The 16,684-nt window shown below is 44.0% G+C and overlaps 1 protein-coding gene across 9 annotated transcripts in view; it reads right to left on the reverse strand.

Annotated features, from left to right (window-relative positions):
• Window positions 1-1,520: 1,520 nt before the first annotated feature.
• Window positions 1,521-16,684, reverse strand: part of RGS20 (regulator of G protein signaling 20) — a 99,127-nt gene continuing 83,963 nt past the window's right edge. For all 9 annotated transcript variants that reach the window (XM_008982625.5, XM_078352449.1, XM_035277637.3 and 6 more), the window contains 3 exons: window positions 11,266-11,349; window positions 7,730-7,964; window positions 1,521-2,536 (listed from right to left, as the gene is read on the reverse strand). In XM_008982625.5, coding sequence (XP_008980873.3) covers window positions 2,348-2,536; window positions 7,730-7,964; window positions 11,266-11,349 — 508 coding nt within the window. In that variant the 3' untranslated portion in view covers window positions 1,521-2,347. The remainder of the gene's footprint in view (window positions 2,537-7,729; window positions 7,965-11,265; window positions 11,350-16,684) is intronic.

Consider the following 16,684-nt stretch of genomic DNA (forward strand, 5'->3'; position numbering starts at 1 on the left):
GAGTCACCCATGGTATCAGGAGCTGAGCAGCCCACTGAGAAGGCTGGGAAAACTGTGCTGTAGACTTGGTGGAGAGAGACCTCCTTGGAGCAGTTGGCGGCGCTGGAGCAGCTCGAGGTGAGAATGGGGAGATGGGGAGATGAAATGGAGACAGCAAGTGTGGGCTGTTGTGAAACGTCTGATGAGTTACAGTGGAATGCAGGTTTTGTTTTTAACTGGGAAATCGACCATGCTCACAGGGTGGGGAGAAGTCAAGGTGAACTCAGTAATACAGGAGGGTGGGAAGAAAGTGCTGGAACAAAGCTCTAAGTAAGTCTTTGATTTACCACTGTTCACCGCCACTCCTGGAGACACTCCCATGCATCTGCTGCTGTGTTTCCACATTCCCGACTCTAAGTCTTCTTACCTTTATTGACAAGGTGAATCCTAAACCTCCTTTGGTCTCAGTTCTGTCTATCCTTGCAGTGATTTACCCTCGGCTATCTTTTCACGCATAATTCTCCAGGCAGTCTTATTTGCCTATGTGCTGAAAAACCCCAAACTCAGTATGCCAGCCTAGACTCAACCACCCAGGTCCCTCCATTCAACTGACGATGACGTCGGTGTGCCTTCCCTTGTTCTCAGCATGTCCACAACTGGACTCCTTTGGGGCCGCTCAGTTATGAATACCATCTAGTCCGATGCCCTCCCTGCCCCAACACATATACTTTCTTCTCGTTCTCTAGATTTTGACTTTGGTGCCATCTCCACCAGAATCTTTCCATAACCCTTCAAGACTCCCGCAGCGCTGTTCTCCCCCTGCTGTATTTCTTACTGTCTCAGAGTTCCCACAAACATATCAGTCGGCTTTTACTGAATGTAAACTACTAGAGGGCAGGGCTTATGTCTCATTCACAATTATATCTGTTTTCTTTAGTAAGAAATGAGATTGGAAGACTTGGAATTGAAGCACAGGTAAGGGATTGACACCTCAAAAACGTGGAAAAAACACATTGTTCTCTGGGACTGGACTGAGGGAGATGAGAAGAGACACTGATCTATACATGTTTATAGGTTGTATGGGAAGTTGAGGAGGCTTAGGGACACAATTTGCATAGTAGAGTAGGAGGTAAAATGGTTTTATGAGAATGAAGGAGAGGGGCTTGGCTTTGGGGCTTGAATTGAGTCATGAAGATACAGGCAGGCTATAGAGGGGCCAGGCAGGGTTGGACCCAGAGGAGAGCCATCCCCTGTGAGGGCGGGAGTGCAGCACCACCTCCTGCAACATAGCATCTCTCCCACTAGTCAGAGTGTCCCAGATTTTGAATGTTTCCCATTCATTGTAGAGATGGGTTTCTTCAGGATGGGCTAGGTCTACCAACCAGTATTTTTACCTGTAAGCTATGAAGTTCTTTTTGCCTCTGATAAAAATAGTGGGATCTAAGCACAGAATCCTAGTCTGGGAGCTAAAAGATATGCTGCACGTATCCCTACTTTCTTAATCTTATGTTTCCCAAATAGTACATATGGAAAAATAAAGATTGAGATAAAATTATTGTGCTTTATTTCTTTAAAGAATGAAAATGCCCATATTTCTTTCAATAAAAATGGAAATATGCTTATTTGACAGTTTTGTGAAGATGACCAAATTGTGATTTTAAAAATTCATTCTTTAGGTTGGCAAATTCTGATAATAAAATAATAGTAATTCTTTTCTACAAAAGAATTTTCTAAGCACTGCTTCTGTTACCAGACACTTGAGACTGACCCACCTCAGATCAGTGCTCTACATTAACCACAGAGACCCACACACGCACACATATGTATCTCCATACAGACATACTCTAAGATCACGCGGAATGCCATTTTTACATGTAGTGGTCACATCTTTATGAACTGTGAATTTGGGCCCTGTAATGGCACTGATAAGTGAAGTGTTCAAACCAAGCTTAATGGACGGAAGAGGTGATTGAGAAACACCTGAATGTCTTCTCTTGGGGGAACAGTAACCAGTTACCAAAGTCATGCAAAACAGAAGTGGCTCCCTTTGCTCTGGTGGATGCACCTGCCCTGGGCAGCAGGGAGCCTTCTGTGTAGCCTTCACCACTGACCACATGCTAGAGTTACTGCAAATGCAAATACGCTTTCTACAACAGCCCTGTCCCTTTCTCTTTTCCCAAAAGTATCAGTAAAGGTGGCTGCAATTTACATTGTGAATATATAGCAGTCTGTTGAGGGAATCATCTGTTATTAAAATAGCCTGAGTATTACTCCAGCAGAAGATGCTACAGCCTCTAAATTCACTGTGCTAGATGTAGCCCATGAGTTCTTTTATTATTTTATTAATAATAAATATATTTGAAAAATCCTATGCTTCAATGGATTTCTCCGATAAGGACTGAAGCAAGTCCTTATAGACGGTAGAGTTCATGAATCGAGGATACGAGTCTCTGTGCATCAGGGTGTAAATCTGAAGTTGAGCATCGTCGAATATGTGTTGGGACGGCTCCACCATGTTTCTGTTGATGACTTCTCTCACCCGGGAGTCTAAGCTCACCTGCCGACAGAAAGGAGTAGGATGTGTATTAGAGACTTCGGTTGTAGCTCCATCCCAAACTCCCAGAGCTTGTGTTCTTGTTTTCTTGAGACAGCCTCACCCTCGCCCAGGCTGGAGTACAGTGGTGCTATCTTGGCTCACTGCAACCTCCACCTTCTGGGTTCAAGGAATTCTCCTACCTCAGCCTCCTGAGTAGCTGGGATTACAGGGACCGCCACCATGCTTGGCTAGTTTTTGTATTTTTAGTAGAGACAGGGTTTCGCCATGTTGGCTAGGCTTGTCTTGAACTCCTGACCTCAGGTGATCTGCCCACCTCGGCCTCCCTAAGTGCTAGGATTACAGGCGTGAGCTGCTGCACCCGGCCTTGTTGTTTTTTAAATATCCCAAACCAAAGGAGATCGTCCCAAAAATCCAAACCCCCGAAAGAGAAACCAAAAGCATCATCAACGTGGTTCTCAAAGGCCAGTGGCATCAGTAGGTTCGAGGGCTTGTGAGATAGTAGCTGGGTCCCACCCCAGATTTAGGCGGTATAGAGGTCTCCCTGATTGCTTATTTCCCACAAGTTCTCACTGATGCTGGTGGGGCTCACACTGCTGCTTTGTAGAAAACAGGCAGCACAGACTGCCCCTTGCTCATTTCCTTGTAACATGGGGGCTGACGCCTGAAGGCCCAGACTTCCCCTGCTGGTCCACAGTGGCAGGTCTCAGGATGAGTGCTGGCCTGCCCGGAGGGTTGGGCACGTGAAGTGGACACTGACTCAAAATCCTGGGAGGTTCCAGTCACAGGGCCTGAGGGCAGATGATCCCAGAGTTTAAATTCCAGCCCTGTGACTGCATAGTTACAGGGCCTTGGGCAAGGTAAACTCTGTGTCCTAGTGAACTCCTCCCCTGAGGTGGGGATGATGATGAAGATGATGATGATAGTGTCAATGTTTTTGGTGATCTAATGACAAAGTGCTTGGATTTCACTAACCCCATAGGAGATGTCGCCTATTATCGCTCTGATGTTTGGCTCTTCCTAGACAAGACCGTCCCATAAACCAGAGCAAACGACTGGGCTCAAACTGTTCCTGTAGGACACTAGACAAATGAGTCTAGGCCAAAGGTGCAAACATGAACTCACAGGTCTCTTCTGCGGAAAGAACCTCAGCTGGGCCATCCCTGCACAGGCTGGCCATGATAGTTCCAATGCCACGCAGTGCTTTCATAAAAAAACTGAAAATAGGCCGAGCTTTTTCAGCTTATATACAGGTGGCTTACACCTGTAATCCCAGCACTTTGGGAGGCCAAGGCAGGCAGATCACGAGGTCAAGAGATTGAGACCATCCTGGCCAATATGATGAAACCCCGTCTCTACTAAAAATACAAAAATTAGCTGGGCACAGTGGTGCGTGCCTGTAATCCCAGCTATGCGGGAGGCTGAGACAGGAGAATCATTTGGACCCAAAAAGGCAGAGGTTGCAGTGAGCCGAGATCGTGCCACGGCACTCCAGCCTAGTGACAGAGTGATACTCTGTCTCAAAAAAAAAAAAAAAAAAACCCAAAAAAAACAAAGACTGAAAATGTAATTACTTAAATCATTAAATACTGGCTTATGTGATCTATCTTTCCAGGTGCATATATCCACCTTCCTCCTGGAAAGCCTCTTTCTTACCCATAGGTGGCACCTCAAACCCAATACTGTCAAAATGGACTCCCATTATCTCCCGATCTAGTGAGCTCATGAAGAAATGGAGCTAGCTATCCCCACTCAGTTCACAGCCCTGCTTATCCTTCATCTTCCGCCTGGTTCTATGTTCAGTCACACAGTCCTACTGAATCTACTTTTTTATATTTATTTTGAGGGGATCTTGCTCTGTTGCCCAGGCTGAAGTGCAGTGGTCCCATTATAGCTCACTGCAGCCTCAAATTGATGGGCTCAAGTGATCTTCCTGCCTCAGCCTCCTGAGCAGCTGGGGCTACAAGTGTGTGTCACCACACCCAGCTAATTTTTTTTTTTTTTTTTTTTAGAGATGGGGTCTCACTATGTTGCCCAGGCTGCTTTTGAACTCCTGAGCTTAAGCCATCCTCCCATCTTGGCCTCTCCCAAAGTGCCAGGATTACAGGCATGGGCCACCCGGCCCAGCCCTCCCTACCTCTCTAACCCCTGAATCGATCCACCTTCCCCTTCTGTCTGCCACGAGCCTTGAAGAGGTCTCTGGCCATTTCCCGCTGGATTTGTGCAGCAGCCTATTAAGCGTTCTCCTGGCGCTGGTCTAGTGCTTTGCCACATTCCATTCCTGGGCTCAGTCCAGGAGCCTCTTTCTAAAATGCAAACCCTGTCCTGACACGCCAGCTTCATACTCTGCTCTGGCTTGCTAGTGCTCTCAGGATCAAGTCCAAAGCCGATCAGATCTAAGTCTAAGCTTCTGAGGCCTTTCACAATCTGTTCTGCCTCATTCTTCCCAAGAGCTGTTCTGAACCACTTGCGATTTAAAGAAGGAAGGAGCTAGAAATACCTTGTCCTTGTTCCCTCTGTCTAAAATAACTTTCCCTCTACCCTGCCCAAATCTACAGGTGTGATGATGTTCCCTTCATACACAGGAGGAAAAAGCTGCAGAGGGGTTAAAAAAGACACCTGCAGTTAGGCAGCTAAAAAATGAGAACTGGGGTTTAAATGCAAGCTCATCCAACCTACACTATGGCCTGTGCATATGGCTAAATCTATGCTCTTAAGCTTTTTCAAGCTTTGCATTTCAAACAATAAATGCTTATATTTGGGGAGAAAGGGTCATCTTTTTATATTGTTTTTGCTTCATAAATTTCCTAGATTTTTTTTTTTTCTAGATGTTGTCTTGCTCTGTTACCCAGGCTGGAGTGCAGTGGCATGATCTTGGCTCACTGCAACCTCCACCTCCTGGATTCAAGCAATTCTCCTGGCTCAGCCTCCTGAGTAGCTGAGACTACAGGCGCCCACCAACACGCCTGGCTAATTTTTTGTATTTTTAGTAGAGACAGGATTTCACCATGTTGGCCAGACTGGTCTCGAACTCCTGACCTCATGATTCGCCTGCCTTGGCCTCCCTAAGTGCTGGGATTATAGGCTGGAATTATAATTTTTTGGTTGTATAATGCTTTAAAAGACTGAGGAAAAACCTTGCCTTGAAAAAGAAATCATGACAAAATAGAAATATGTAGAAGCTACAAATTAAAGGACAAAAATTATCTTGCTCTTACCAAACCAAAATAAAAATAACTCTCTGGATTCAGTATTCAAACATGTCAACTGCATATCACTAATTTAACAACATGAACTTAAGAAAGCAAAATGTAACAAAGCAGAATTGAGTGAGCCACCAACCCCACCACCTTGTCTGCCTAAGCCAGGGATATGGGAGTCATTTTGAGATGCCGTTTGCCTCGTCAACCCTTCCCCTCCAGTGTCTTCCGCTGGCCTAGCTAGTTTGGTGTTGATATCACATCCAAATTTGGTGATATCAACAGGCTAAAATCCAAGGGCTTCCAAAGCTAAAAATCCAAACACTTCGGCATGATGCCCAAATCTCTCCATGTTCTCCGACTGTCCCTTTTCTAAGTCTCCCCCTGCTGCCTACACCAGCCCTGACAGTTTGGTAAGCACCTCCCCGTCCCCGTCCGCCACAACAATCTGTGTATATTTGCAGTGATCACACAACTTCACGCTTGTCCCCTGGGCTTGCCTGGTCCTGTCTCCTGGGATGTCCCCATCCTGCTGTGTTTCTGGAAATCCCCTTTTCACCATCCTTGGTCTATCTGTAGCCTTCCCGAGTACCCTTCTCATTCTCGCCCACCCCTTTGTGGACGGCTCACCCCTAAGTCCCGGTAAGTGCTGAGCATGTGGCCAGGGGTCCTGGTCTGCCCACCCCCATCTCTGGAAGCTCCATGGCAGGAGAGGCCCTGCTTCTTTACCCTGGCCTTCCTGTTGGCACATAGTGGGAAAGAACCTACAGACTTATAATTAGAGCTACAAGGCACAAAATTGTGAGAACAATCTGACCTTCTTAATTTTATTTTATTATGTTGTTTTTTTTTTTGAGATGGATCTTCACTCTCATTGCCCAGGCTGGAGTGCAATGATGCGATCTCTGCTCACTGCAACCTCCGCCTCCCAGGTGCCTCAGTCTCCCAAGTAGCTGGGATTACAGGCATGTGCCATCACACCCGGCTAATTTTTTGTATTTTTGGTAGACATGGGTTTTCACCATGTTGGCCAGGCTGGTACTGAACTCCTGACCTCAGCTGATCCACCTGCCTTGGCCTCCCAAAGTGCTGGGATTACAAAAGTGAGCCACTGCACCCAGAGCTGACTCCTAAATTTTAGATTTGAAGAAACTGAAACTCTGACAGGTGGAAACTTGCCCAGTCTCATTCATTTGATAATTTCTTGAATGTGAAAAGGCCAGCCTGGGGAAAACCTTGGCAATGTCAGTATCTCATCTGTGACGCTGTGCTTTGTAACATCAAGATACCTAAACATAAGATTTTTTTCTCAGAATAACAGGATAATTTTATTTAAAGGAATGTCTTAGGGTATAATATTTGTAGTGTTCACAGTAAAATGCAGACTCCAGGGGATACTTTTCCCATAAAAATGCACAAAAATTTTCACAGATTTCAGAGGACACTTGGTACCCCTCTGCAGGTCCACAGTCAAAGGGATCTGTATACCCTGACTGCAGGTGCAGCTGTTTTCTACGTTTTGCAGTTGCTGTTCTGGGTCAAGCTAAACGTGACCAAACCGGGAAGGAGTGATTGGGTTGGTGCAAAAGTAATCAGTTTTTACCATTAAAAGTAACCGTGATTACTTTTGTTTTTTGAGACGGAGTTTCGCTCTTGTCTCCCAGGCTGGAGTGCAGTAGGGCTTTCTGGTCTCAGCCCACTGCAACCTCTGCCTCCCGGGTTCAAGTGATTCTCCTGCCTCAGCCTCCCCAGTAGCTGGGTTACAGGCACCCACCACCATGCCTGGCCAATTTTTGTATCTTTAGTAGAGATGGGATTTCATCATGTACATCAGGCTGGTCTCAAACTCCTGACCTCAGGTGATCCACCCGCCTCGGCCTCCCAAAGTGCTGGGATTACAGGCCTGAGCCACCGCGCCCTGCCTATGGCAGTTACTTTTGCACCAACTGAATATTTTACCAGCAGCCCTGGGAGAAGGCATTCTGTAGTCACATACCTCCTTAGGGGAAAGTATAGAAATGTAGTCTTCATAGATTATCCTTGCTTTCTCCTCAATAATGTTTTTATTAGCTTCCTTCTTCAGTTCCTCACAGGCCATCCAGAAGAGCATGTTTTCCTCACTGAATTCTGTTCGCAGGAACTCACGGAATGCATTCCTTCCTGCTGGAGTGACCATTAATTTGTCAAATGACTGAGCCCAGGCGTTGACTTCTTCCAGAGTAGGAGCAGGGCTTCGTGGAGACCGAAACAGAGCGGGTAAAAGGGAACTGTTATTGGTAGTTACTTGGAATTTCATCATTAGAAATGTATCTTTTCATCCTCCAAGAATGAAAAGTAGATGTGTTTAGGCCCTTTTAGGAAGGGAAAGAGCTGTTCTCATTTCCTTAAGCCTTTGAGAAAAACGCATGAATATGATACTTTCAAATTGTTTGCTGCATTGCATACTGAAAGGCTTGCAAGCCAAGTTGCTAGAATAATGGCTGAGAACATGCTTGTTTACAACTGGGCACGCCTTGCAATATTTTAAAAACTGTAAATGTAAAGGAAAATCCTGCAACCATATGACCCCGAACTTCCTAATCACCTACGATGAGTTCTGTCCTCCAACAGAGCTAAGTCAGACTTGACAACATGAAACCCCTGGAACAACAGGGCAAGTATCTGTTTAGTACTTTGTAAAATGATGTAATATTTGAGAAAGAATATATGTAGTATCAATGCAAGTTATGAAAGGTGACAACAAAACACTTTGTTTCTGAGACAGAGTCTCACTGTGCTGCCAAGGCTGGAGGGCAGAGGTGTGATCACCGCTCACTGCAGCCTCGACTTCCCAGGCTCATGTGATTCTCTTGCCTTAGCCTCCCAAGTAGCTAGGGCTACAGGCGCGTGCCACCACACCCAGCTAACTTTTCCTGTTCTCGGTACAGTCAGGTCTCACTATGTTGCCCAGGCTGGTCTCGAACTCTTGGGTTTAAGCAGTCTACTCACCTTGGCCTCCCAGATTGCTGGGATTACAGGTGTGAGCCACTGTGCCCAGCTCCCTTTTTTTTTTTTTTTGAAATTACAGACGTTTAAAAAATATATTTAGGGGCTCCAAGTGCACTTTTGTAACATGGGTCTATTGCACAATGGTGAAGCCTGGGCTTTTAGTGCGGTCATCACACTGTACTCACTAGGTCATTTCTCATCCCTTACCTGCCTCCCGCCCTCCCATCCACCTCTCCGAGTCTCCAGTGTAAATGAACACTAGTGAATGTGCCATTTTCCGCACGAACCAGAGCAGCACTGACAATGCTGCATTGATTTCGGTGCTACTTCTGCTTGCTGCTCTCTCCCAGCTCTGTCTCCTAGCGAACTGCTATACTTGATTGTGGGCTCACCCCTTGGAGTTAATTCTTTCTTCTGTCGTAATTGTTTTGAGGTGAGCAAACATAGCTTAACAACGATCCTTAATCTTTTCTCTTATTTCCTTAGTTTTAAATGTATGTATGTAACACTGAAAAATATAGTCTTTAGGTTTGATTGATTTTTATTTATTTATTTGAGACAGTCTCTCTCTGTCACCCAGGCTTGAGTGCAATGGCACGATCTCAGCTCACTACAACCTCTGCCTCCTGGGTTCAATAGATTCTTCTGCCTCAGCCTCCCAAGTACCTGGGATTACTGATGCCCACCACCACACTGGCTAATTTTTTATATTTTTAGTAGAGACAGGATTTCACCATTGCCCAGGCTGGTCTGGAACTCTTGACCTCAGGTGATTCGCCCGCCTTGGCCTCCCAAACTGCTGGGATTATGGGCGTGAGCCACCGTACCCAGCAGTTTTTTTAAAAATCAAAATGGTTGACTCTATGTTGTCTTCTGCAACTTGCTTTTTCCACTCAACATTAAGTTTCTAAGATTCCCCAAGTTGTCGTGTGTGGCCAGTCCCTAGTAGGATTCACCTCTACCTTTCCATTCTTGAGCTATCCTATTGGGTTTCAGTATTACCATCACACTGGCCTCTCAGATATTGCATTAGTTATGCTAGAGTTGCCTGATCTTGGAATGATCTATTCCCGGAATGCTTTGTGGCCCTAGCCTGAAACCATCTGGATCCAGTGTCTATTCTGTAGAAAGGTATTATTGGTTAAGTTGTACCCCTGAGAATGATATGTTGTAGTTGTAACCTGCTGTACCTCAGAATATGACCTTATTTAGAAATAAGGTCTTCGCAGATTTGGTGAAGTTAGATGAGGTCATTAGGATGAGATCTAATCTAAATGACTGGTATCCTGTAAGAGGAAATCTGGACACAGACACAGACATGCACAGGGTGAAGATGATATGGAGAAGCACAGGGATGAGACAGCTATGTGACTTGAGTGAGGTATCTATAAGCCAAGGAATGACATGCCCTGCTGGCAACCACCCAAAGCTGGAAGAACCAGGAAAGATCCTCCCCTAGGGCCGTAAGAGTATAGAGAAAGCATGGCCTGCTGACACCTTGATTCTGGACTTCCAGCCTCAAGAACTGTGAGGGAACAAGTTTCTGTCATTTTAAGCTACCCAGATTTTGGTACTTTGTTACAGCACTTGGGAGACCAACATGCGCAGATCACCTGTGGTCAGCCTGTTCAACATGGTGAAACCCCATCTCTGAAAAATACAAAAAGTAGCTGGGTATGATGGCGCGAGCCTGTAATCCCAGCTACTCAGGAGGCTGAGGCAGGAGAATCACTTGAACCTGGAAGGTGGAGGTTGCAATGAGCCAAGATTGTATCACTGCACTCCAGCCTTGGCAACAGAGCTAGACTCATTCTCAAAAAAAAGGAATGTGTTAACAGTGTTTAATCTCTTAGAGGTTAGATTAGTTTCATTACTTATATGTCATCTAGTTTTTGGCAAGCATCTATAATTTTTTCTTTCTCTCTTTCCCTTTTATTTTTAAAATTGACTAATTAATTATTTTTGAGACAGAGTCTTGCTCTGTCTCCCAGGCTGGAGTACAGTGGTGCAACCTTGGCTCACTGTAAACTCTGCCTCCACGTTCAAGCAATTATCTCTGCCTCAGCCTCCCAAACAGCTGGGATTACAGGTGTGCACCACCATGCCCAGCTAATTTTTGTATTTTAATAGAGACGGGGTTTCACCATGTTGGCCCGGCTGGTCTCGAACTCCTGACCTCAGGTGATCCACCCACCTCGACCTTCCAAAGTGCTGGGATTACAGTCGTGAGCCACCATGCCCAGTCAGTCTTTTGTTTATACAAGTACATTATTAAAAAATAACATAATATATTTTGTTAGGAAGCATTTATTTGTATTTGCAATTAGCAAAGGGATTAGACTAATAATGGAAATTATTTCTCTCCCTGTCATGCAGTGAATTAAATGGAATTCTGCAGGGGAGGAGTGTGAGGCCACATAGTGATTGGCTATCACTAAATTGCAGTTAGAGAAGGTGCATGTTCCATAGACACATACAAGGCAAAGAAAAGAAAGAGGTTGATGTTTCTGTTAGTTTAGTGAGGTAAAAAACGTGCTATTTCACCTTTCTTCCCAGGTTGGAAGGTCTGCTCTGAGTTCGTGGGAAGCTATTGTGGGCCTCTGATCTTCCTGGTTTCTAACAGTGAGACTGCAAAAAAAAAAACACAAAAATACAAAAAACACACACATTTACATGACAGCTCAGTCTCTGCCAAGAAAATATTTTAAAGAGAACTTCAGATCCCCAAGTATTAATAGAATTTCTTCCTCTCCTTGGAAAATAAACATGGCCCTAGTTAGTTTTCCCTAGCAAACCAAAAGTATGACAATACAGTAACATTGTGGTTTCTACTATTGAGTTAAGAGTTAGGGATTATTGTGCTCAATTGTACTTAGAATAATAATTTTTTTCATAAAAACAGATTCATTAGAAAATAGTAAAAAAAAAAAGGGGGGGGAGGGGCTGGGCATGATGGCTCATGCCTGTAATCCCAGCACTTTGTGAGGCCAAAGCAGGAGGATCACTTGAGGCCAGGGATTCAAGTCCAGCCTGGGCATCATAGCAAGACCCTCATCTCTATTTAGTACCAAAATTTTAGAAATGAAAATAGTGAAAAAGTAAGATTGTCAGAAATGTTTTGGGGTTTCATTTTCTGCATCTTAAAAAAAGTATACATCCTCTAGGCTTGTTTCCAGTCAAAATGGAGGCTTCATATTTATAGGCACATATACGAAAATAGTAGAGAAAACTAGGAAAGCACACAATCAATCTACTATTGTATTTCTCGAAAGAGTTTGTTTTCTTATACACACTCTGTACATTTGTCTGTAAACTTATTCCAAGTATTTTTGTTGTTATTGTTAATGGAATTTATACTTATATCTCATCTTCGAAGTGGTTATTGTTTGTAATATAAATGCTATTACTGTTATTATTATTTTGAGACGGAGTCTTGCTCTATCACCCAGGCTGCAGTGCTGTGGCACAATCTCAGCTCACTGCAACCTCCGCCTCCTGGGTTCAGGCAATTCTCCTGCCTCAGCCTCCTGAGTAGCTGGGATTACAGGCACGCGCCACCATGCCCAGCTAATTTTTTGTATCTTTAGTAGAGACGGGGTTTCACCATGTTGACCAGGATGGTCTCGATCTCTTGACCTCGTGATCCACCCGCCTCGGCCTCCCAAAGTGCTGGGATTACAGGCTTGAGCCACCGCGCCCGGCCAACACCCGGCCACTTTTTAAATCGGTTACTGAGCTGTCATTTATATGCCATAAAGTTTATCTGTTGAAAGTGTACAATTCAGTGGTTTTTAGTACACTCACAAAGTTGTACAACCATCCCTACCATCTAATTCCAGAACGCCGTCATCACCCGCAAAAGAAATACCACCCGTTAGCAGTCACTGCTTATCGCCTGCATCTCCCCACTCCAGCAGCCCTAGGCAAGGTGGAATCCGCTTCCCGTCTCTACAGATTTGCCCGTTCTGGAGCGAGATCCTCAGGGGCTGTGTCCTTTCACTTGGCATAATGTTTTCACACTCAACCCGTGCCTTGGCATGTACCGGTACTTCATTTCTTTTTCCAGTTGAATAATGTCTTATTGTTTGGATAGACACATCGCATTTCGTAAGTTCATCAGCGAATAGACATTTGGCTTGTTTCCACATTTTGGCTGCACGAATCATGCTGCTGTGCACTTTGCTGTGCAAATACGTGCAACTATGTCTTTGTTTTTCTCTTAAGTAGAAACCTCGGAGTAGAACTGCTGAGTCACATGGTAACTTGAGTTTGGACATTTTGAGGAACTCCTAAACTGTTCTACAAAGCAATTGCGCCATTTCACACGGTGATATCCTAGGGATCCAATTTCTCCATGTCCTTGCTCTTGTCTTTTTTATTCTAGCTTTGCAAGTGGGTGTGAAGTGGTGTTTCACTGTGGGTTTGATTCGCATTTTGCTAATGACTCCTTTCATGTATTTACTCGATATTTGTACATCTTCTTTGGAGGATGCGTATTCAGATCTTTTGACTATTTCTAAATTGATTTATTTATATTTTATTATTGAAATAGAAGGGGGCTCTTTATTTTAGATCTCAGGCCTAAAGACTATTATTTTAATGTTAATTCTGTGTCTTTATTTCTGAATTCTTTTGTGTTCGTATTGGTTATAGCTAGATTCCTCTTGGGGATTCATCTGCAAATAGGGAGGAATTTTACCTCTTTATTTCCAATTCTTAGGCCTCCAGTTGTCTTCCTTGTTTTACTAACACCTAAAATATACTGTTAAATACTAGTCAAGATTGTGGACATTTTGCCTTATTCTTGATTTTAGCAGGAATGCTTTCAGCATCGCATCAACTTAAAAATGGATTTTTACCACTGACAATTTGAGTTTTCTTTATCTTGTTGCTGCTGTATTTTCTATTCCTTTTATTATATCTTTTCTTAACATTCTTTATTTCATAAAACTTTTCCAGCCTGTTTTCAGCACATCTGTTTTTATAAGTTTTCAGTGTGGGGGGAATGGGGGGGGTTTATTTTTCTTTAAAGACAAAATCATTAGAAATGCAGGAACCCTTTTGACTTCTTTCATGATGCCAGGGCTAACAAGTTTCAGTAAATAATGGCTTCTTTAAAAAAAAAAATCCAACAGAAAAAAAACTTGAGGCATCTGGTGGTACTGTCTCTGCGTGACTTCCGCGGCTTCTTTTGTAAGCAGAACACAGGACTGCACAGTGGGTATGCAAAAGCAAAGTGGGGGAAAAAAGATGAGTTTGACAGGAGATTCCTCAGAGAACCGGAAGCTGCAAACTAAATACTGCAAAATAATTTAAGCTTTGACATATCTTTGCTTCATTCCAAGTAAGAATGTTTTTTTAAAGAGACAATGTGTTTTTGAAAAAGAGAAGAATATGCTTTTTGTGTTTTCCTTACCGCGCCCCACTGCTGCTGTTACAGCAGAACTAGAGAACGTCTGTGGCAGCCCGGATAGCTGCTCACAGTGTTTTAGGACTATTCGGCAAAAGAAGACCCATGGCGCCGGGCGCGGTGGCTCACACCTGTAATCCCAGCACTTCGGGAGGCCGACGTGGACGGATCACGAGGTCAAGAGATCGAGACCATCCTGGTCAACATGGTGAAACCCCGTCTCTACTAAAAATACAAAAGAATTAGCCTGGCATGGTGGCGTGCACCTGTGGTCCCAGCTACTCGGGAGGCTGAGGCAGGAGAATTGCTTGAACCCAGGAGGCGGAGGTTGCGGTGAGCCGAGATTGCGCCACTGCACTCCAGCCTGGTGACAGAACAAGACTCTGTCTCAAAATTAAAAAAAAAAAAAAAAAAGAAGAAGACCTGTGGCCAGATATAGTTTGGAAAAATTCTGAAGGACAAAGAGAAAACTTTCTAGAAAGGAAAAACAAGTTTATATTCAAGAGAACAAGAAGCAGCAGCATGCCTTCCCTTATAACAGCAGATGTTACCAGAGGGCTTTACAGCAGAATGTCGAGAAAGATTCACAAGTACTTAGAAAACATATTCCCATGTATCTCTCTTGCAAATTGACTTGACTATGTATATTAATACGGATAGATCTCCAAAGTGTGGCAAAAGAAAGCAAGACATTCAGTATTCCAACAGCTGAAGTCTGCTTTGCACCTCTTTCTCTTTACATCTTTCAGTGTACAGTTATGCTACTACATTATATTCATGATCATATATATATATATATATATTTTTTTTTTTTTTTTTTTTTTTTGAGACGGAGTTTCACTCTTGTTACCCAGGCTGGAGTTCAATGGCGCCATCTCGGCTCACCGCAACCTCCGCCTCCTGGGTTCAGGCAATTCTCCTGCCTCAGTCTCCCGAGTAGCTGGGATTACAGGCACGCGCCACCATGCCCAGCTAATTTTTTGTATTTTTAGTAGAGACTGGGCTTCACCATGTTGACCAGGATGGTCTCGATCTCTTGACCCCGTGATCCACCTGCCTCAGCCTCCCAAAGTGCTGGGATTACAGGCTTGAGCCACCGTGCCCGGCCTCATGATCATATTTTTAAACATAGTATAACTGTAATTATCTAATATGTATTGCTTTAAAATTTGTATTTTTTTTTTCCTCGAGCATATTAATTTATTTATTTCTGAGACAAGGTCTCACTTTATTGCCCAGGCTGGAGTGCAGTGACATGATCACAGCCCACTCCTGCCTTGAACTCCTGGGTTCAAGTGATCCTTCCGCCTCAGCTTCTAGAGGAGCTGGGACTACAGGCACATGCCACCATGCCTAGCTAAATACATATATATATTTTTTTTTAGTGGAGGCAGGGTCTTGCTATGTTGCCCTGGCTGTCTCAAACTCCTGGGCTCAAGCAATCTTTCTGCCTTAGCCTCCCAAAGTGCTGGGATTACAGGCATGAGCCACTATGCCTAACCTATTTATTTGTTTATTTAGCTCTTCTAGTGTGTGAATTTAAATGCTGTATAGTAGTGCATTGTGTAATTATATCACAATATATTCATTCATTCTCCTGTTTATGTCCTTTAGAACCATTTTCAATTTTTCTCACTCAGATGAATGTTGTAGTGAATTCTCTCATATGTCTCCTTCTGCAGGGGTGTTTTTCTTTCCTTTTTTTCTTTTTGTTTTTGAGACAGGGTCTCACTCTGTCCCACATGCTGGAGTGCAGTGATGCAATCATAGTTCACTGCAGCCTCAACTTCCTGGGGCTTGAGCAATCCTCCCACCTCAGCCTCCAGAGTAGCTGGGACCACAGGTGTGCACCACCATGCCTGGCTAATTTTTGTGCTTTTTGTAAAGACTGGGTTTCACCGTGTTGCCCAGGCTGGTCTCGAGCTCCGAGGCTCAGGTGATCTGCCAGGGTATAGGTTTTAAATGGGTGTATATTTAACTGTCATTTATCTGATCCTTGTTAGTAGGAGTACAGCAGATTATTTCCTGTTCCATATCATTTGCTTACTCTTTTGGTTGTTATTTTTTACTAATGTATTTTAATGTTCTTTATTCTGGATATGAATTATTTGTTAATTGCACTGTAACTATCTTCTCTGAGTATGTTTTCTCTTTTCATTTTATTTTTGGTACCTTCTGTTAAATATATTTTTAAAATAGCTTTATTAAGATATAATTTGGCTGGGCACGGCACCTCATGCCTGTAATAGCACTTTGGGAGGATTAGGCAGGCAGATCACCTGAGGTCAGGAGTTCGAGACCAGCCTGGACAACATGGTGAAACCCTGCCTCTACTCCAAATACAAAAAATAAGCTGGGTGTGGTGGTATGAGCCCATCATCTCAACTACTTGGGTGGCTGACACATGAGAATCGCTTGAACCCAAGGGGCGGAGGTTGCAGTGAGCCAAGATCGCGCCACTGCACTCCCGCCTGGGCTACGGAGTGAGACTCCATCTCAAAAAAGAAAAGAAAAAAGAAGATATAATTTGCACACTATACAAGTTGCCAAATT

The sequence above is a fragment of the Callithrix jacchus genome, chromosome 16, assembly GCF_049354715.1.
Source record: "Callithrix jacchus isolate 240 chromosome 16, calJac240_pri, whole genome shotgun sequence".
Taxonomy (NCBI): domain Eukaryota; kingdom Metazoa; phylum Chordata; class Mammalia; order Primates; family Cebidae; genus Callithrix; species Callithrix jacchus.